The 23,092-nt window shown below is 41.0% G+C and overlaps 1 protein-coding gene across 20 annotated transcripts in view; it reads right to left on the bottom strand.

The window, feature by feature from the left end:
* ENOX1 (ecto-NOX disulfide-thiol exchanger 1) overlaps positions 1–23,092 on the bottom strand; it is a 609,204-nt gene that overhangs the window by 172,450 nt on the left and 413,662 nt on the right. For 19 of the 20 annotated variants that reach the window (XM_045202239.3, XM_053916761.1, XM_053916762.1 and 16 more), the window contains 3 exons: positions 5,771–5,944; positions 4,391–4,597; positions 613–846 (listed from right to left, as the gene is read on the bottom strand). In XM_045202239.3, coding sequence (XP_045058174.1) covers positions 613–846; positions 4,391–4,597; positions 5,771–5,944 — 615 coding nt within the window. The remainder of the gene's footprint in view (positions 1–612; positions 847–4,390; positions 4,598–5,770; positions 5,945–23,092) is intronic. The other variant, XM_053916756.2, reaches the window with a different exon arrangement.

Raw genomic sequence — 23,092 nt, 5'->3', positions numbered from 1 at the left:
ACAGGAGAAGAGCTTGGAAAATGTGAAGAAATGAAATATACACACTTATACTCCTAATTATCCTGTAGGTATTAGGAGTGTTCCTTCAACGCCACCTCCAAAGATACGGATCCTATTCTACATTTTGCTTCTCTCCTCTAAGGACCCCAGTGCAGAGTGATATGTGTTAAGGAAGCTTTATTAGGAGTCTGGAATAGGTGCAAACTCTACAGAGCAGGGGGATCACCAAGACCCACTTGACCATGGAGTAGATGCATACCTAGCTTATTCAACACAAGTCTCATTCAACACAAGTCAGAAGCCTGCTTTGGGGCTAGTGCTGATGACTCTTCTGCCCCTCTTTCCAGGAGTTTCATTGAGTGATGGTGCACACACATTCACAGAGAACTGTGGCAAGAGCACTGGAAAAGAGCAGTCTCTGACCCAAACAGCAGGACCAAGCCCATTGGTGTCCTGCTTACAGGCAACCTTCCCTGCTCACATAAAATCAGCCCTTGAAGGAAAAAGAGAGACACACAGGGCTTCCGTGTGTAGGGTCCACAGCCTTTCTGTTTTAGTGGGCAATGGCTAACGTGGAGGAAGAAAAGCTGGCACCAGTATGTAGTCTCCTACCTTTCAGCTTCTCGGCCAGCAAAGCAGCTTCATGTTCTGAGTAGTGCATGATGGCGGGCGGGGAGGGTGGCCGAAGCCGGTCCTCCTCCAGCTTGCGCCGGTGCCGCTCCTCGCGGGCTCGCATTCTCTGCTTGCATTCCCACTCGTAGAAGTCATCCCTGGCCTGGGCAAAGTCCACGTGAAGGCGCCCAGAATCTTTTTTGTCTGTGCTAGACCCTAATCGCATCCGATAGCCTGAAACCAACAGAAAGTCTTGTCACAGGGCAGTGTCTCCACTGAGCAGGCTGGTTCAGGCCCTTGATCAAGGTGCACTAAGAGAGGTCTGTCATTTCTTTCCTCTTACAAAGGACACCCTTCCCATTGGAGATGGGAGGCTGTTATCCTTCTCTCCCATACCCTGGCAGCATTGCCAAGTCAACCTATATGGATTTGGGGATAAACACACTGCCAGGAGGTGTCTTACAGGGCCTCCTACCCATTTGCAAGCCAATGTTACCAAGAGGATGATCTCAAGAACCTGGGCAATTATCCTAAGTCCTTCTTCCCTCTGGCTTCCAGGCAGCTCAAAAACAAATTTGACACATAGTTGGGTTTTTTTTTTTTACTCCACCCTACCTTTTTTATGGCCTGATTTTGTATTTTCAATTTACTGTAACACTACTGCATGAGCTCTGTTAAATTCTTTTTAGAAAGAGATGGAGTAGGAGTAAATAAAGAGTATCTATGATATTTGAAGAGATCTACAAAGTAAATTCCATAACACCTCACTCACAGGCGATCACTTCATTCTCCTAGAAAAAGCTCCCGCTCAATTCTCTCTCAGCAGCTGCAAAAGCCACAATTACCCAGGCAATTTTGCAATGCTGTTTTATTTCCACTTATCCTCTGGGGCACACAGAAGAATATTTTACCTTCAATCAAGAGGCCTTGTGTTGCCTTCCCTACAGCCCTGCAGCAGCCCAGCTGGCAGGCAGCACCGTACAACTTGTCCACAGAGTATTTGAAGGCCACAGGAGCCAACACGAGAGCCCAGAACCAGACCAAAAAGTGAGCCTGCAAATCTTCAGGGAATTTACAATGAGGTGAAGATTGTGAGCAGAAACTTGATCTGAGAAATCAACAGAAACAACTGAAACCAGACAGCTAGCCAAACTTCAAATGAAGAAGCCTTGGCTTTGAGGCTGCGCTTCAGTTTGGGGTATTCAGAATTTAAAAACGTAAATTCAGGTCCCAGCAGGATCACAGCTATCAGGGCTGCTAGAGGAGGGAGCAAAATAAGTACTTTTGCTGTGTAGGTGCTCTGCAAATAAGACACCACTGTGAAATGCTAGGCTGCACTGTGCCGGTGTTTGAGATCTTATGGTAGATGTCAATGGATTATCATAACCTTTTGGGTTGAAACTCAGCTGAAAATCCCTGTAGAGGCTGACTTCTCCCAAGCAGGGCACTTCACATCATTGAAAAGTTACAAATATGAAGCAGATCTCACATCTGATTTCCATTACACCCTTCTGACACCTAGGTTTCAACAATGTTATCTAAAAATGGAAAGACATAACAGTATCTATCAAAAATGCAAACATCTGATCACAGATGAGCAGAATTAACTCTAAAGTAGAGTGTACCTTGGTTGTGGGCCAAGATTAATTTGTGAAATTCCCATTTGATAAATCGGCAGGCCACAGTGATACATACACAACAGCTGAGCAGGCAGGGTGCCTAGGACTGGGCAGTGTTGGGATAAGCCAAGCAACCTTCCCTTGCTCATGTCCCAAGGATTGCTTTTCAGACATTTCTGGTTCCAAAAATCACCCTCCCTTTCCCCAAAACATCATCATTAAAGCCTTAAAAGAGACCCTGATGAGGCTGAGTCTAAAATTAGCTTGGCCTTCAGATGTGAACCCAGGTCTAAAATTAGACAAGCCTTCCATCTGGGCTCAGGCTTGCAAAAGCTCACACACAGCCTCCCTTCCTTCCTGTTCCTCAAATTAATCAGCCTCTCAGAACTTCCTGGGATGCATGCTGCAGTCACCACAGGGCAGTGGAAGCACAGTTGGGAGATGCTCATGCGTCCAGTCAGGGAAGCCGGGGGGTAAGGTCTTTGCTGTGGGTTCCTTCTGTCTCCAAAGGGCAGACTGAGAAGCAATGCAGGGCTCTGCTCGGAAGCAGGACCAGAGTCTGAGCTGGCAAAATCATAACATCAAGGCATAGCTAAAGGAGAACCTTTCTCATGCTTACCTTTGGGCCTGTTCATCTTTGGCAATGTCTAACAGGGTTTCTGATTGGGGTCAAAACATTGTGTTTTGCTGTTGCTGTTAAAGCACCTTTGGTCTACTCTAACCCTCTCATTTAATCAGGTGGATTAAAGTAATAGTTTTATTGGTAGAGTTGTGATCAGAACCCATGTTCCAAGGTCAAGGTTCCTGAGAAGTAAGTCAGTTCTTCTTTATCATCATCAGGCTGTTTGTGTTAAAAACAACCATTTACACACTGAATGGTTCCTATGCTGCAGGTACCACTTAATATCCATTATTTTTATTTATTCCTCATAACAATCCTATGAGGTAGCGCTGTCACTGTCTCAATTTTGTAGATGAGGGAAAGGAGTTTTGGAGGGAGGTTAACTTGTTAAAGGCATATGAAGCCCAGTGCCAGGCACTCAACAGAGTCCGTGATTATCTAATGGATCACTCTGAGGCTATAGCTCAGGAATATGTGAAAAGTAAAACATAACTGTTTGTGTGTTGGAATATATTTTTATTCTATGTTTCATCTTCCATCTTCATTTTGGAAAGCTGTCAGATTTTTTTCCCTCACTTTGTAAGGTTTTATTGGAATAAAGGTTTTAAAGTTCTCCTTATCACTATCTTGCTCAGGAAAGTTTCTGCGGTATTGAAATAACTCCCGAGGCTTCCAGGGTTTGCAAGAGAATTTCATAGGAATAGGGGCCAATCAAGTAAACCTGGCAGTAATGTTCAGATGTGCTGTTATTTTTTCCCATTCTTTTTCCACCTTCCTGTACGGGCTTTGTCTCCGAATAGGGAGGTGGTGCCCGGAGTGACAGACTGAAATATGCAGACTGAGAGTGTGAGGAAGTGGCAATGAGTTGAATCTAAAAATACATCCTTCTAAAGCCACATATCAACACCAGCCCCATAATTCTTAGATTTGGTGAAGGTCATGTAGAGAGACTCCACACACTTGCTCTCACACCTATGGAGTGGAAGGCAGCATTAGGTCTAATTTCAACATCTGTAAAAATCTCCCATATAAATTGGCACTACATGGAGTAGGCTTAACCAAGATAAATGTACCACCAATTGGGCAATGATACTGGGTCTTCCACTAGTTCCCATGGGCTACTTTTTACAAAGAACTGATTTTGATTTAGTCCCCTGGTGTTTAGAAAGTGAATCACTTCTGAAAAATTGAAATTATGCTGAGAGAGTACATTATTCCACCAGAGAATTACATTCAATAATAATAATGGTCCTCAGTATTCATAATACCGCTTTTCATCTAATAAGCACTTGAGATCATTAATTAGAAACTTGATGGAATTCCTGAAGACTGGATGAGGGAAACCATTCCTGCAGCAAGGTACATTCACAGACTTAACCTGGAGCTTCTGCAGCCTAGGGAAAAGGCAGAATCCTTCCTTTTCTAGCCCTAAACTGTAAGGATTTTTATTGTACATTAAGGCAAGAGGGAATAAACCCACATTAACATCATAAAACATAACAAAATGCCTAAAAATCCCTTATGCAATGCAAAGTACCAGAAAGGTAAATGGCTTTATCGACCATGAATTCCTCTGCAAAGCGAATGTGACAAAAATTCTTCTTGCTTTTCCGAATCGCTGTGATATCACCACACTGCTCAAAGACTTCTTGAATAATTTCCTCAGTAGCATTTTCTGGTAATCCTCCGACAAACACAGTCTTACACCCAGGAGGTCGTTCTCTTGTGGAAGGAGGTGGAAGATCTAATAATTAAGCACAACAAAACAGAAGGTTTTGCTTTTGATTTCTTTGTGCTCTTTTTTCTAGTTCACCTGGCAAAAGTAAAACTTGCAGAGTAACTGTCTCCACTCAGAGTAACGAAAATTCCTGTACTGGCTTACACTGACTGTGAGCCGTCTTGTTTTGCAGTTCCTCTCCCCTCCTCCTCCCAAGCTTTCTTTGCTTTCTCTGTTCATTTCTAGAGTAGCTAGGCTTGTCCGTGAACAAAGATAAAGCAAATGTTAGCATAATTTCATTTCTCCTTCATAATATAGAAGCTCAAAAAAAGAGAAAAACCTTCAGAAGGTACAAAGCACGATGAAATGGCAACATGATGAAAAACCTTGGTTTGTTATCTGCTTTGTCTTGTTGTGGGATAATGAAGCAGCGAGGCAGAATGTGGGAACTGGACCTCAAAGCATGTGTGCTACTTGGCGGGGAAACCTGGGCCTGAAAAAAACTTTTTTTTAAAAATTCACATTGAAATGAGTAGACTATTAAATTTGGGAAAGGCTGTATAAAAAGATAAAATGTACACTGTTGCAACATTTAACCTAGTTTATATGTAGATTACTAGAGCAATCTCCTGAAAAGTCCAGTTAAAAAAGGCAACACTGATTAATATGAATAAAAAAAGTCCTAGCTATTTAAGCCCATAAACTTAGTATCTGTAGCTAAATTTAAAAAAAAAATCTGGCCCATTTATTTCATCAAATGTATGTTTCCTTCAAGTAAATGCAATTTGGCTCAGGAAGTCTGAGAGGCAGTCTCCCCCTAAAATTGCTAACTGCCAAATTAATTCAATTTTCCATCTAGCAAAAAACATTTCAGAGTTTTCTCCCACATTTGTGAAGATGAATGGAAGTGCTCACGTATTTCACACTATGTTCTGCAGGAAAAGCTAGACTTCATTGCATGCAAAAAGATTCTTAATGCTGGATACATATTCCCAAATCACATACTGACTTCATGGTGTTGGATCAGCTCCAGGACAGACACAAGGACACATCCCCACAGATTTGTTCTAATCTAGAGAAAAAGGACTATTGCGGAATTAAAAATTCTGAATCACATATGAAATGAATGCAATGCTATATTTAAAAAGAAAGAAAGAAATTTAAATTGATAAGCAAACATTTCTCACAAGCATCACTTACTTGGATTTTGAGGGAAAAGAGTACAACTCTTGCAGTGGATTATTTCTTTGATGACAGCCACTTCTGTTGGTGGGGGGGGTGGTACTAGCCCCAGGCCCGGTAGCATTGGGTTGATGGGGGTGATCCCAGTCATCATGTTGAGGCCTGGATCAAAGCCTGGTACGCAGATTGAGTCTGGAAAGCACACAGATAATATTTTGACTACAGAATCTGAAATCTCTTGTATTCTCCTGAAAAGATTATTTGACTTTATGCTATCTATTTTTTAGGAATTTCTCCTAGTACTATAGAAAGCTATTCTAGAATGGTAGAGAAAAAATAAAAGATGAACCTAAAACTACATGAAAAGGAAGTTATGTTATTTAAAACACTAACATGGCAGAATGAAACACAGCATATTAAAGTATAAAACCATGCATCATGAAACTTTGCTATTATTGTGAATATGATTTTCTGTTTCTTAACATTGGTGTATCACTTATACTGCTTTATGAGCCAGGATGTAGGGAGAAATATCATTTAACACTGAAGTACCCTGTGAATCTAATCATCAACTGCTTTTATCAAAACAGCCTTCTTACCCAATTGGCCTAGATTTAGAAAAGTTCAATTTACATGTGCATACTTTATAATGATGCACTCAGGTCCAACCTAACCTATTTCCCCCAGGAAATAAAAAACAAAGAGTTATTATAATTACTATGGCTTGGTTAGATACATGCAGTCATAAAATTAGCTATATACATTTCTAAATTCTATTGGTACTTTCTTTCTATAATTCAATCAGCAAATAATTGACTATCCTTTTGAAATCTCTATTCCCTATATAAAATGCCAAATTTATGCCCTTTATAAAAAACTGAAGGAGGCAAAAATAATGAGTTTTCCAATACAGACACTGAGTTGTTCTTTTAGTGTGATAATGAAACCAATAATTTCAAAGGTGATGTAAAAGGACTTGTTTTGTTTAAATAAATAAGACTTTTCTAAGAGCAGAGACTGCTCAAATATACTGAGGTTCTAGAGTAGCTGCAAGGGCACCCCTCTCCGGAGAATTTTTCTGTTTGCAGAAAATGAATACTCTTCCTGGTGTGTGGCAGTGTTCCTACACAGACAAGTAGTAGCACAGATGCCCAAGGCATAACAGTCGAGGTGACCCTCCACCACAGGCCTTGTGGATGAAGTTTCCTTCTCTTCTCTTCCTTTCCTGTCTTTCTCCCCCTCTTTCTCCTAGGTCATTCCTCTTCTTCCTTCCTGCCCCCTCTCTTCTGTGGTTCTCCTGTACAGCTTGTGCCTCAGCCCTGCATGGCCTTGCTCTTTGCTTACCTGTGCTGAAACATCATACAAGCCCAGAGGCAGATGGAATGACAACTGTACCTGGGTTTCCTAAGCCATTCCAGGGCATGTAGAAGGAGCAGCATAAGCTTTTCCTTTCTGACAAAAGGTTTATTATAGCTTTCCTCCAGCCACCCTGGATATTTCCACCCCTCCTCAGGGCTGAATAGAAGAAGCAGGGTGATCCTGCTCTATAACCCCAAGAGGACTACTGTTCCATTTATTAAATCCATTTAATTTGATAGTGTACCACCAGGGCTTCAGCAAAATGAGATTTTTCTTAATTTTAATTTTTGGTTTTGGTTTTTTACCCCTAAGCATAAATGCAAAATAAGCATTCTCTCTGAAAGTAGCCACCTTGGCACTCTAGGCACTTCCTCTCTAATTAGGGTTCTCAGTTTCTGCATCTGTGCTGTGGGACTATTGCCCAGATGATCTCTCCGAGCACCAGCATTCCAGGACTCCAGAACTCTGTGCTACTATTGCTCAAAACTAAGGGGTATACAAAACACATCAACATTTGGAAGTAACAGGGACAAGACTGGAACTTGGGTTAGTCTCTTGAAATCCTCATAAAATTTCACAAATCTTATTCCCACTTTACCGGTAAAGAAATTGAGGTTTAAAGCAGTTAAGTGACATTTCCAGCAACACAAAGCAAGCAAATGGCAGAGTTAGAAGTAAAACCCAGGTCTCTGCTCCATATTTAAACACGTCTTTTTCTAACTACTTCCAAGTTTCTACATAGAATGACCCAGTTTGACCATTCACCTAATACATGCCATTACCAGAAATTTACTCTGCTCTTCAAAAAAGTTAAGATGTGGCCTTCTGATCCAGATGCCAATTCTAAAGGAACAGTCCCAGAAAACAATGGTTTTCAATATCATCATTAAAATAACATACTGACTTCCAAGGTGAAAATACTAGAAATAAAAATGGGAATATCAACATGCTTATGCCTTTATTTAATCTCACTCTGAACCTGAGCTTTGCCTGTTTCTTTTTTGGCCTGGCCCTCACTATAGTTTTCCAACACTGGGTGATTTAAGGCTGAAACCACTCAGGGCTGCAAACCCTGAAATGAGAGCCCCGCAAATTATCATAACCAGATGTTTCCCACAAATGAGACGAGAAGCCCAGCACTTGCATTCTTTTCCAGTTGTGACAGACTTCTGTTTTCTTTTTGAAGGCCAAATAAATAAACACACTGTCAGAAAGGGGCACAAAAGACACAATATTTTGAGTAAAATATTTTAATACAAGAAAAAGTTTCTTTGTTTTTTCTGAGACACTCATATGAAGAGACTATGATGCTTAATGAAATCTGCATGGTGAGTGCAGAAGCTTGAAAAGAGCTTAGAAAGGAATTAACACGCAAATTACGTTGGACCTCAAAGGATCTGAAATTCAGTATTTGAGGAAAGAAGTAGGGAGGGATTAAACTTTTTTAAACAAAGAACCCATTACTTTTTAACAATATACGAACAGACAGAAATAGCTTTCTCTAACAGCCTAGGAACAGACTGTGCACTAATTCATTAAAGCAGAAAGTCTGAGAAAGACATAGACACAGAAAGACAAAGATGAGGAGGGAACGTGCGCTCCGAGTCAGTTCCTTGTGTTGCTGAGAAAAGGTGCCCCTGTGAACTTCAAAGATAATGAGTTATAATTCCACTCAGGGAAAAGAGGAAGGAGGCTTAAAGTGCAGTGAAAAAAGAACCCAATTAAGTATACAGTAGAACTTTCTTTTAGAAACTGTGCTTGAGCAAGAGGAAGGGTTATTTATTTTAAAGACTGTGGCCTGTCAGCTCCTCTCTGCCTTGCTGACTGCAAGCACAAAGGCAGCAAGGCCAAAGCTCAGCAAATGTTTCTTTTTAGTTCTCTTTTACCATCCTGACAAGACAAAAACAGAAACAAATAACCCTCTTACTGGACTCATACATAATCCAGTGTTTTATCAATTAGGTGGGCATTTTTCAGAGGGCCACTGAGGTTTTTTAGTCAGGACTTTAGAGGCATGTTGGCTTCATCCACCCATCCATTCATCCATTCAATATTTACTGGGTGCATACTATTGCCAGGATTGAAGTTACAGAGGTAACTGTAATATGTTCCCCACTAGGGAAAACTTCAGTCTGAGGAGGATGGGCACCAACCAAAAAGGATGGGCACCAAAATCAAATGAAGAGTTGAGAAATATGATTTGAGGCTCAAGGGCTGAAAGAGCCACCCAGGAAGGGAGCCAAGGAGACCTGATAGGTCTTGGGAATTCTGAATAATTTCCCACGGCTACAGCATAGTGAGCATGCAGCAGTGTGGTTACGATGCACTGAGGGGCCACCAGAGTCAGATCAGATCAGAACAACCTTGGTTTTATTCTCTCTGGTGTGGTAGCTACTGAAGATCAGATGTGTACTCTGCAAGGCCAGAGGCCCATGCCAGCTGGGCTGTCCCCCCCACTTCTCTATTTGCTGACCCTGGCAGTGGCTTGCCCCTTTTCTTCCTTAGTAAAGAGTCTCATATTTGAGGTGCGAACTAGAGCCTATTTGAAAGAAAGATACTACAGGCCTGTCTCCAGTCAGGGCTGGGTATAACTAGGTTAGGTGTAAGTGTGGATGCTGGGCTAGGCTGGGCTGTGGCTGAAGGGACAGAGGTATGCCAGGAACAAGTCTGGCCCAGAAAGCAGGACATGGTGCTCTAAGAGATTAATACAAAGAAAGAGGCAGCAATCAAGCCAGGTGGTAGCACTGCATGTCTAGTCCTGGGTAGAGGGTGTTAGCAGCAGACAAAACATAAATCTAGGCAGGCCAGTTGTGCCAGGGGATTGAATCCCCCAGGTCAAGGGTTCTGACTCAGCCCAGGGGGACCTGAGGTTTGGCAATAACATTACGGTATCACAGGTCAAGAAATACCAGGTAATCATGCAGGTTAACTGAGTTGAGACTCAAGCTGGAGAAGTAAGACAGGTTCTAGACACCAAAACCAAGGCCTGGGGTTTGAAGATGAAGGCAGACACCCAGTTATCAGTCCTGGGACACAGGACAGAGCCTGACCAGTGTCAAACTCCACTGGATGTTGAGTCCCAGAAGGCAGGGCTCCAGGGACCCCTTACTCCTGCCTGAGACCAAGATGAGACCTCAAGTCCAGGGAGAGCTGAGCGCATGGGAGCCAGGGCCTAATACTTACACAGGGCAGAGAGACAGGCTGGAGGGGCTCTGTCATACATGTAGCAGTAGCTGCTCTCTTTAATCCATAAGAATTATTGAGTCAAAATATGATCTACCCTGACTCAACAGAGACCATATGATACACAAGAATATTCTGTTTACTGTAACTCTAGGATGGAGAAACTGTCTCACAATAGTTTCCCACCACAATTTATAAGCCCTGCTCTTCCATGTCAGTTAAGTTCATGAACTATTAAAGTAATGCTTTTTTTCCTCTACGTCCTCTTTTTCTCAAATATTCTTAAAACTCATTTTTAAGATCAACAAAGAAAAGCATTTTTAAAATAGTGATCCTGAAGTAAAAGGCTGTGGTCACAGCTGGGTGACCTTGAGGCTGACTAGTTCTTGAACTTCTCTGGGCTTCCGTGTCTTCATCAGGTGAATGTGAACATGAACACCAGACAAACCACCTCCACACAATGGGAGCACCCGAGAAGACAATCAGTGGGAAAAGAGTACACCCAAGAGCTAAGGGTCCAAGTCTGCAATCAAATGTCCCTGTGATCAGGTCCCGGGGCTGCCACAGGCTGGCTGTGTGACCTCAGGATATTTAGCTACTCTTTCTACTCCTGATTTATAATATCTGTAAATGGGGATAATCATATTTAAATTTTAATACTCTTGTGAGGATTAAAAGGAGTTAAAAACCCCCAAAGTATTTAATGTAAATGTTCAGCACATGATAAATACTCAAAAATTGGTAGCAGTTACATACATTAATACATACATATGCTATTAAAATAAATATTTATGCAAACTTATATAAATATATCAACACTGTACACAAATAAAAGATGATGATCATGATGACCAAGTGCTGCATGTGACAAACATCTGTGTGCCACCAGGTGTCCTACGTTTTGTTAGGTACTTGACCAGTGAGTACTGGCAAAGACACTATAAGGTATGAGTCCTTCCTTCATGGAAGTTACAGTCTAGTGGCAGAAACAAGTAACCAGAAAATGACAATACAGTATGACAACTTTTATGAGACCCTTATGCTATAGAAACACAGAGAAGGGGCCGTTAAAACCAGTCCGGGTTAGGGGATGTTGTGGTCGAATTTTGTCCTGAAAAAATGTTGAAGTCCTAATTCCCCTGGTACCTATGAATGGGACTTTATTTGGAAATAGGGTCTTAGCAGATGTAATCAAATTAAGGCCATACTCAATTAGGGTGGCCTATCTAATATGACTGGTGTCTTTATAAAAAGAGAAGAGACACTGATAGACAGAGTGACTGCCATGTGATAACGAGGCAGTGATGGAGTTAAGGAGCTATAAGCAAAGGAAAACCAAGGACAGCAACAAAAAAAGACACTAAGAAAAAAGCATAAAACAGGTTCTACCCTAGGTCTTTCAGAAAGAGGATGGCTCTGCTGTGCCAACCCCTTGACTTCAGACTCTGCCTTCACACTGTGAGAGAGTAAGTTTTGGTGTTAAGCTGTCCCAGTTTGTGGGACTTTGTTATTGCAGCCCTAAGGAACTATTCAGGGGAGAGTGCCATAGAAGGAGTCCTTGAAGGATGACAACTGACTTGAGTCTTAAAAAGGATGACTTCTATGTATGCAATTGGCGTGAGAAAATGGTATTCCGCAAATATGCCCATCAGAATCATAAATGCAAAGCTATTTCACAATGTTCTCTTTGAAGAAATACTGAAAACATTGCTCTTAGGTTTTCGCTTTGAAAAGACAAACCTTGAAGATTGCTACATATTTATTGAGAACAAATCAACCACACAGATTATAAAGTAACATAATAGTGTACTTTATAAGTAAATGCCCACAAGCAGAATCTTTAAGAAAGTAAAATTGAAAATGCTTCAGTAATCTTTCCAAAGAGATTTGGAGGTGGAAAGGCATGCCACTCATTTAAACACAAAATGTAAATTTAAAGTGAGCTCCTGGGCGCTGCTGTGTACATGGGATAAACAAAGACCTCATTCCGGCAATAAAACTTCTGCCTCCTGTGGCTGGGGTGCGACGCTGGCAGCATGGAGGAAAGCAACCAGCAACAGAAGACTTAAGTACTGTTGACTTGAGTGAGGAGATACATGTCCATATTTTAAAATACAACATGATACAAAGTAAAAACAGTTTCAAAACTCCTGACCAAAACTGGTGCTAAAAACCTACTGCTAAAAGAAGTGTGCCAGGTTTTTCCAGCCACCTGCATATGAAACATGCACTTAAACACCAAATGTGTTCTGAGTCAGCAAGAGGTGAAAGCCTATCAAAGGAACTGTGAAATTCATTCACACTGGGGGCTGGTGATTCGAATTCAATGCCAGAGTGGTTTCTGTGCAGAGGTCTGAGCTGTCACTCTCAAAGTAAGTCACTCTATAATTCCTGGACCTGCTGAAATATACTCTTCAGACACAATGGGCCTCACAGCTGAGGCATAAAAACCATGCTGGCACATGTCATTCGGATGTGGACAGGTTCACTTTGATGAGGAAGCAAAGGTCGCTGGGTGTTACCAAAGATCATGACATTTCAAAGAGGAAAGAGACTTGGACATTTCCTAGTCCTACCTTCTAGATTTAGAGATGAGGAAATTGAGGCCCAGGAGGTAAGGGACTTGCCCAAAGTCTAGTTAAGAGTGAAGATGGAGTTAGAATCAAGAGTCTTGTTGCTCCGTCACTGCATTTGACTTCTCCAACATCATTCCATCCTGTCTTCCTCAAGACATGTCTAGTGACAATACAGCCACTACCCCCTAAGATGGCCTATTTCATTTTTTAACCGAGTTTGGCATGACAGCTTTGGCCTTCGTGTGTTGACTCAGAACCTGATACCCAGTAGTGAAATCCATTGTCCTTATTCTGTACTCCCGGGCTACTGTCACAGGTACAGTTCTCTTTCCTATCATTACTGATCAAATCCATACAGAAAGCTCACGGGAATAGCTGAGTCTTCTCTCAGCCAGGAGTAAAATCCTGCTTCCTTTCACCCTTCCATGCAATGACTCTCCTCTAAAACCCACTTTTGAGGACCTCTGATTATCCCTGGAAATAGTCCAGGTAGAAGCTGACCTATTGGATTAGAGGTGCTCTCTGCATTTCTGAATTCTAAACTTTATATTTTTTACTGACTTGGCACATTATGACGAAACACAATAGTCATGTTTGAATGCTTGCTTTGTGCTGGCCCGTGCTGAAGACTTGACATCATCCCATTACGTGAATTGTAGTCCTGTCACAGCTGCCATACACCGAATGACCTCATTCAACTAAACCACATGTCTTGTCTCTGCAGGATGCCATTATTCACTTTGAGATTGACATTTTGAAACAAAATAAAAGAGTCCGCATTTTCCATTGAATTTTCCAAAATCTGTCTTCTAAGTTTCTCCTCCTGTCTCAAATTTTCCTACCTGGCCCTCAATATCTATACAATAACATGCTAACCCTTTCTTAAAGTTCCTGCCCCTTCTAATTCACCAGCAAATTTCCCTTTGCTGGTCATACTCAGCCACAGAAGCAGGGAAAGTCCTCTTAGACAAATCCATTTGACTCCTTCTCCCTAACAGTGACTTCTTCTGAACGCTTTGCTGCTGATTTCCAGTTTTGAGGGCCACTGCCAAGTCTCAGTGCATCTGGGGTTATGCTTACTCCCTTGTGTTGGAGGCTCATGCCAACTTATTTTCCTCGCTCTGTGACCTGCTGGCACCCTCTCACTTGCTTCTACAAGTTGTCTGAATGGACTCCAAAGCAAACACAATATCCAGGGCATCTGTCCTACCATTCCTAGTAGACACACTTGAGCAGATTAAGTAACTTGTGGATTTGCCTATTTCTTTTAATGGTGCTCCCCCTTTCTCTCAGTTCCTAGTTTAAAACCTCTATAGGCAACCACATCCCATCCTATCTCAAACCTTTCTGACAGACCTACCTTTGATTTTCTACATCGGTATTTTTGTTCCCATTGCTATTTAGGTTCTCATTCACTTTCATCTGGAGTATTGCAAAAACCTCTTTGTGTGCTCAGAAGCTATACCTTCTACATCTTCCTCCTTCTTCTGTCCTTCCCTCCCCCATGCTCTTCTCAGAGGCCTGGGCCTGGGATCAGCCAGTGATGCCCACAGAAGGCCCATGGGAACAGGCTCTAATTGGGGCCTCTAAATTATTCTTTCAAACTTCTTTTCACATCCCTATCTCATTAGGTGATGATTAATTTTCTCTCTATACAATGTTATGTGACTTTGTACAGCAGGACTGTTATATAATGATTAAGAAAAAAAAAAAAAAAACCAAATAGGCTCTCTCAGTGTTCTCTGCTTTGTCCTGACAGGCTTATGGCACAGCAGCAGAAAGTAGAGGAAAAACACTATTGAATCTTAACAAATATTTTTGACTATTCAGGACACATAAAAAGTGCTCTTTAATTAGATAATTCTAATTACCTATTTATCCATTTATCTATCTTTCTAAGGAGTGGGGACATTCCAGGTATATGTTGAGACTAAATAATTTATATCAGCACATTTCTTTCTGGCATTCAATGCCTCCTTGCTTTGTAGAGCTGTCCCCTTTCTTTGAAGTCAGGGTAATAGCCTGGAGTCATATTGCTAGAAAACCCACTACAGTCAGTGCTCATGACAGCAGAGGTGGCATTTTACAGCACATAATGTCTTCATAGGGATCTGCCTTTTGAAACCTGCATCTTCCCAAGGCAATATCGAGGGGATCACCTTTTGATTCCATTTATCAACCCTGCTTTCAGTTTACAAAGCATCTGGGAGATAGGTAACATCTCATAAATTTAAACAAGAACAAAGAAAAGCTTATTCAATATTTAGCTTCAAAGAAAACATTCACTTATTATTTTAAACAGTTTATGTAGGTTTCAATTTAAACTTACTATTTGAAGGCATTGAAGCAATACAGAGTTGGTCTCTTTAGGTAAGATCAGCATATAGCTATGGACTTGGGAGAGAAAATAAGCCTATTTTAAAAGTAAACACATCACGAGTGCTCCTAAAGGAAACTTTAAATCATGGGTTTTGTTTAAATCATAGAGAAACCTAGTATTAATTTAATTTTTCTACTAGATTGTGTGGGAAAAGACAACTGGCTGACTTAATCATCACCTTATCTACCAGGTTCAACACAGTTCTTGGCACATAGTATCACCTAAAAGAAATACTTGTCAAGTGAATGAAATAAATTACAAAATTCACAGGATTTACAGAGTTCATACTGAAGGGACAATGAAATATTTGGTTGTTCAATCCAGAATGTCACCACATAAATTCATATAACATTCTAGACCAAATAATGTCTGGCATTCTTTATAGTTATCTTATTAACTGAACAATGACAACCATGAGGGTTTCTGCTAGTCATGCCTCTTATTATCATTAGAAAATGATGATTGTTACTTACATGCTATAGTCTATGAGACCAAGAGGCACCAAGACTGAGGGTGTACTCAGGATCACAGGGCACACTGACAGGACTGGTCTCTTAGGGCTGGCTCACACAGCCTCCCGCCAGCTTCAGCTCATGGCTGCCAAACCACAGACCTGACCTTACAGGCATGCGACAGTGAGGCAGGAGGGGAAGCACAGCACCCTTTAAATCCATATGAGGTCAAACCAATTGGGAGCACTTGGAAAATTCAGGACAGCAATGGGTATCTTATTACAATTTCCTTTCATGCCACATGGGAATGCTATAATCTAATAGTGGCATAAGTAAAATGATACTTAATCAAAACAAACTTATGAAAGAGGCAAAGATAAAATCCTAACTCATCTACTATTAAATTTTTAAATAAGGAGCATAAACCATATTCAATTTTATATTATGGTAAACTAAGGGAAAAATAAAGGCACTGTAAATTATGGGAATGAGGAAGTAAAGGCAAGAAATAGAGATGAAGATGGAAAGAAAAGTGGAATCTTTTCTCAGGAAAAGACAGATTAGGGATTGTCTGAATCCTAGATTCAAGGTCAGGTTCATCCTCCTACCCAACTCACTAGCCTCTCTACACCTTAGTTCTTAATCTGCAAAAGGAGCACTAAAAATAACATTTACCTTATAGGGTGTTTGTAAGGATTAAATGAGTTAAAATACATAAAGAGATTAAAAGAGTGCCTGGTGTGGGGGAATACTACAGGCACATTAGCTATGGCTTTAATGACGAATATTATATTTTTTGATGTGTTCAATGCTGCATGTGTGTTATACAGTATACATAATACAATACTGCCTTCCTTTTAAGAAAAGGCACATCCCAATTCCCTGCTGCTCTCTATGTTAATGTTTCATTATCTATTCTAATTTTAAGAAGTAATTCTTTAGTTGGAAATCAGGAGGGTTTTCTAGGAAAACAACCGAGGAGTCAGTGCCAGATAACTTCCCCACAGGATAAAATTTTCCCAGTGTAGTATCAGGAAAAAAGCTACTCTTTACCCCCAAGGACCCAAGATATTCTTCTGTGCCTGGAAAGGAGAATTACAGATTTCAGAGCTCTTTCCTCTCTGCTTTTTGTGCCAGGAAGATTAGATGTTATAACCAAACATGCCAACCGTGTTTATTCACATATTCAGTATATCTGCTTTCCCCTTAAAGTTAGTTTTTCTCTTTGTAATCCCATTTTATTAACTTAAATGAATGTCTGTTATTAACCTTCTTTACACACATACACATGCACACATATACACACAGACACATGTGTTATTAATATATTCATGCATTGTTTAACAGCAGGGATACTCTCTAAGAAATGCTTTGTGGGGTGGTTTTGTTATGTGCAAACATTGTAGCATGTGCTTACACAAAACTACATGGTCTAGCCTGCTACATACTTAGGCTATATGGTGTAGCCTATTGCTCCTAGGCTATAAGCCTATAGAACATGACCAAAGTGGTGTGTGAGTACACGACTGTAAATTAAAATTGAGCAGCACCAGATTTAAAAGTATTTCAGCCCTGGCTCAGTGGATTGAGCACTGGACTGCAAACCAAAGGGTCACCAGTCCAATTCCCAGTCAAGGCACATGCCTAGGTTGTGGGCCAGGTCCCGAGGAGGCAACCACACATTGATGTTTCTCTCCCTCTCTTTCTCCCTCCCTGCTCCTCTCTAGAAATAAATTAAAACAAAAAAAGAAAAATACTTCATTATACCTGAAGCCCTGAACAGATTTAATTATTTATATGTTGATGTGTATTTTTTAGAAAGCACCAATGCCAAAGCATACTCTCTGATAGCCTTTCATTCTGGCAATATCCTAAGTCCCGTGGCTAACTTTTCAGAGAAGTAAGCTGAGGTGAAATAATTTCACAAACAAATCACCATTTAAAACTAATTCAGTCTTTTGGGCTGAGTGAAATATACTTGAAGGAGTGTTTCTTATTGACCTATTTTGGTGGTGTCTTCCTGTACATGTGATTCCTCAACATTAAAAACCCAGAGATATCATTTCCTCTATTAAACACACACATACCCAAACATTTTCTTTTCTGGAGAGTGTAACATTAAAAACAGAAACTACCACCAAGGTTTTCATTTGAAATTAATTATTTTCTGTCCAGTTATAAATTCAAAGATTTTTTTTTTCATTTGGGGTCTGTATCTCATCCTCACTCCCAGAGATTTTGAATTGTTTCTCTTTTTACAGATAGATGAATGAGAAAATTGATGTTTTTAGCCTCAACTTGAGCCATGTGCCCTCAGGATCACTAGAAAAGGAGAAAAAGTAGATTGTGGGCTGTACTGTCCCTGTGGCAATAAAGGTCTACAGGGAAAAAGCTGGAATGAACAACATTTGGGGTTCAGACTTCCGTCCACCTCAGGTTCCTCATCTCAGATGTACGGCTACCTGTGCTGCCTGCCTCACACTGTTATTAGGAATGCCAAATTATATAATGGGTCCTATGTGCCAGCAATTTACAAATGAAAACCAAATACTCAGTGTAAATTGCAGTTAGAATTTTCTACTTCAAAGGCCTCTGGGGCTCCACAATGGTGTTAAGTGCTTATCTTGTGCAGAAAGATAATGTTAATATATTATTTCATATACTATTGTGCTTTAAAGTATATACACAAGTGTGACAGGAAGAGGGGGGAAAGAGAGTGAGAGGAAGGGAGAATGGATATGTGTATGTGTTTTCATTCTTTTCTTTTTTTTATCATTCTATTACACTTGTCCCAATTGCCCCATGGCTCTCCCCTGCCCTGCCCCATTCACCCCCTACTTCCACTGTCAATCCCTAACCTGCTGTCCATGTCCATTGGTCATTTACACTTGTTCTTTAACTAGGCCCTTCCCTTTCTTTCCTTCCTTATCCCTCTCTCCCCTCCACTTTGATCCCTATCAGTTTGTTCCTTGTTTCCATATCTCCAGTTCTATTTTGCTCACTTGTTTGTTTTGTTCATTAGGTTCCTGTTATAGGTGAGATCATATGGTATTTGTCTTTCACTGCCTGTTTTTTTTCACTTAATGCTCTCCAATTCCATCCATGCCATCATGAAGGGTAGGAGCTCCTTCTTTCTTTCTGTTGTGTAGTATTCCATTGTGTAAACATACCAGTTTTTTTATCCACTCATTTACTGATGGGCACTTAGGCTGCTTCCAACACTTGGCTATTGCAAATAATGCTGCTATGAACATAGGGGTGCATAGGTTCTTTTGAATTGGTATTTCAGGATTCTTAGGGTATAATACCCACAGTGGAATCACTGGGTCAAAAGGCACTTCCATTTTTAGCTTTGTGAGGAAATTCTATACTGTTTTCTACAGTGGCTGCACCAGTCTGCACTCCTACCAACCCTAGTGCACTAGGGTTCCCTTCCTCGCCCCCCACCCCCACATCCTTGCCAGCACTTGTTTTTTTTAAATATATTTATCGATTATGCTATTATGGTTGTCCCATTTCCCCCCCTTCACTCCATCCTGCCCACCCTTTCCCTCCCACATTCCCCCCTCTATAGTTCATGTCCATGGGTCATACATATACGTTCTTTGGCTTCTACATTTCCTACACTATTCTTACCCTCCCCCTGTCTATTTTCTACTTACCATTTATGCGCCTTATTCTCTGTACCTTTGCCCCCTCTCTCCCCTTCCCACTCACCTGTTGATAACCCTCCATGTGTTCTCCATTTCTGTGACTCTCTTCCTGTTCTAGTTGTTTGCTTAGTTTGCTTTTGTTTTTGTTTTAGGTGTGCTTGTTAATAACTGTGAGTTTGCTGTCATTTTTACTGTTCCTATTTTTGATCTTCTTTTCCTTAGATAAATCCTTTTAACATTTCATATAATAAGGGCTTGGTGATGATGAACTCCTTGAACTTGACCTTATCTGAGAAGCACTTTATCTGCCCTTCCATTCTAAATGAAGGCTTTGCTGGATAGAGCAATCTTGAATGTAGGTCCTTGCCTTTCATGACTTGGAATACTTCTTGCCAGCCCCTTCTTGCCTGTAAAGTCTCTTTTGAGAAATCAGCTGACAGTCTTATGGGAACTCCTTTGTAGGTAACTGTGTCCTTTTCTCTTGCTGCTTCTAAGATTATCTCCTTATCTTTAATCTTGGGTAATGTAATTATGATGTGCCTTGGTGTGTTCCTCCTTGGGTCCAGCTTCTTTGGGACTCTCTGAGCTTCCTGGACTTCCTGGAAGTCTATTTCCTTTGCCAGATTAGGGAAGTTCTCCTTCAATGTTTAAAGATATCCTGGAGGTTCCTAAGCCTCTCCTCATTTTTTTAAATTCTTGTTTCTTCATTCTTTTCTGCTTGGATGTTTCTTTCTTCCTTCTGGTCCACACCATTGATTTCAGTCCCAGTTTCCTTCCCATCACTATTGGTTCCCTGTACATTTTCCTTTGTTTCTCTTAGCGTAGCCTTCATTTTTTCATCTAATTTGTGACTAAATACAACCAATTCTGTGAGCTTCCTGATTACCAGTGTTTTGAACTGTGCATCTGATAGGCTGGCTATCTCTTCATCACTTAGTTGTATTTTTTCTGGAGCTTTGATCTGTTCTTTCATTTGGGCCATTTTTTTTTTTGTCTTGGCATGCCTGTTAAGTAAAAGGGCAGAGCTTTAGGTGTTGACTGGGGCGGGGTAGCGCTGGTTGCTGCCCTGTGATGCTGTATGTGGGGGAGGGACGGAGAGGGAGCAATGATGCCTGCTCCACTCTCTGCCAGACTTAAGTCACTCCCTCCACTACCCACAATTAAATTGGGCCCCTCTGGTGCTGATTCCCAAGTAGGTGGGCTTGTGCATGCTCTAGGCCCCTGTGGGTCTCTCCAACGAACTCTCTGGTGAGGCTGGGAGTTTCTCCCACTGCCGCCTAAACCCCCACAGGTGTTTTCAATCAGTGGTTTGAGGCTTTATTTCTCTGAGCTGGAGCCCTGGGTTGTGCAGTCTGCTTTGCTCCGCTTGCTGTTCCTCCTGGTTTATCTCTGCGCAAATGTGGGGCCGCAAGGTCTGCTAGCCATCACCTTGTGGGGTCTGCTAGCTGCAGCTTGGCCTTCCCTGTTCCACAGTCCGCCATCTCGCTGGGTCCACCAGCTGCCGCCTTGCCTCAAGTCCTCTCCACCTGGCTGCCTGTCTCTGCCCCTCCTATTTGGCTAGATGAATGTTTCTTCTTTATCTCCTTGGTTGTCAGACTTCCATACAGTTCGATTTTCTATCAGTTCTGGTTGTTTTTTCTTTTTAAATTGTTGTTGTCCTTCTTTTGGTTGTGCGAGGAGGCACAGTGTGTCTACCTATGCCTCCATCTTGGCCGGAAGCCTAGGAATCCACTTGTTTGTTGATTTGTTAATAATGGCCATTCTAACCAGTGTGGTTTTAATTTGCATCTCTCTGATGACTAATGATGTTGAGCAGCCTCTCAAATGCCTATGGGCCCTCTGTATGCCCTCCTTGGAGAAGTGTCTATTCAAATCCTTTGCCCATTTTTTAATTGGATTGTTTGTCTTCCTGGCATTGAGTCATGAGAGTTCTTTACATATTTTGGAGTTCAAACCCTTGTTTGAGGTGTCATTGGCAAATATATTTTTCCATACGTTTGGTTCCCTTATCACTTGCTAATGTTTTCTTTAGCCATGCAGAAGGTTTTTAATTTGATGTAATCCCATTTGTTAACTCTTTCCTTTATATCCCTTGCCCTAGAGGATGTATTACCAAAAATATTGCTGTGTGGGATATCTGAAGTTGTACTGCCTGTATTTTCCTCTAGGACTTTTATGGTGTCATGGTTTATGTTTAAGTCTTTTATCCCAGTTGAATTTATTCTAGTGTACAGTGTAAGTTGGTGGTCGGGTTTCAGTTTTCTGCATGTACTGTTCCAGATTTCCCAGCACCATTTGTTGAAGAGGTTATTTTTATTCCAATTTATACTTCTGCCCCCTTTGTCCAATATTAATTGACCATAGAGACATGGGTTTATTTCTGGGCTCTTTATTCTGTTCCATTTATCTGTGTGTTTGTTCTTATGCCAATACCAGGCTGTTTTGATTACAGTGGCCTTGTTCATTCTTTTCACTAACACCTAGTCTTGTTCTCAGCAGAAATATGCCATTCTCCATGTTAGGGTCATCCACTAAATTTTATTGCTGGAAAAAATTGATGAGCAGAGAGGCATATTGCCCTAGGTCCCTCTGAGATATATGATCCCTGCACATTTACTAATCAACTACAATGTTGCTAGGCAATGGGCTAGAAGCTACAGGCCTAGGAGTGAGTCAGGATCCCTGGGCCAAGGTCCTAAATGTGCCGCAACACAGGCATATGAGTACATAGCCACATTAGAAAGTGGCAGCAAAGTACAAAGGCATGCACGGCACCTGTGCCGTCCTCCTGAAAAGAGCCCAGCCACAGTCATTCAAAAGTGGTATTCCTCTTTGAAAGTATCTACCGAGCTGAGCCACTGTGTCCCCCAAACCCAAGTATGGAACACTTTGTAAATACATACCCAAGGCAGAGAGTGGCAGCCCCTTGGGGCTTTCTGTCACAGTCATTTTTTTCTGTACTTATCAAATGACTTTTTGATGGCAGAAGACTATTGGATATTTTATTTATCTTTCTTTATTTATATTATTATAGATCTTTCTCCTCTTCTTACTAGCAGGACCATATTGGATCAGCAGGCTTCCTTCAGGTTGAGTTTATATCAAAAGTGTCCATAGCCAAAGAACACATATGCATGACCCATGGACATGGACAACAGTGTGGGGATTGACTGTGGGAGTCATGGAGGTGGGTGGAATGGACAAAGGGGGATAATTGGGACAAATGCAATAGCATAAGCAATAAAATATTTAAATAATAAATGAAATAAAAAAATAAATACAAGTATGTCATAAACATTAAAAAAAGAGAAAGAAAAAAGGACTGAGATTACAAAATACAGATTTGTCAGAGAGGAGTACAAGGGCTAGCTAACTCATATATGCTTATTGCAACTGAATGGAGAATTTACATGTGCCAGAAAAGCCAGAATAAGAACTTTAGCTTGTGAATAAGGGTATCACACCCTTATTCAATTATGTTTTTTGTTTGTTTGTTTGTTTTGGCTACAACAAAAACAGATCATCAGATTTTTTCAAATATGTTTGTTAAGTCAGTCAAAAAAATTTGAAAACTTCCTTCCATCACAGAGGTAGGGGCATGAGTGAAGTAGATTTTGTCAGCACAAAGTATTTGTTGAATAAACAGAGCTAAATTAAACTAGAATGAAATAGAATAAACTGAAAGGATTGATCAGGTATGTGTCATGAGGATTTATCCTGGGGCCTTTTCTGCTCAG

This window comes from Desmodus rotundus, chromosome 13, assembly GCF_022682495.2.
Source record: "Desmodus rotundus isolate HL8 chromosome 13, HLdesRot8A.1, whole genome shotgun sequence".
Classification (NCBI taxonomy): Eukaryota; Metazoa; Chordata; class Mammalia; order Chiroptera; family Phyllostomidae; genus Desmodus; species Desmodus rotundus.
The sequence above is the reverse complement of the archived record's forward strand: the minus strand, read 5'-3'. Positions and strand labels throughout refer to the sequence as shown.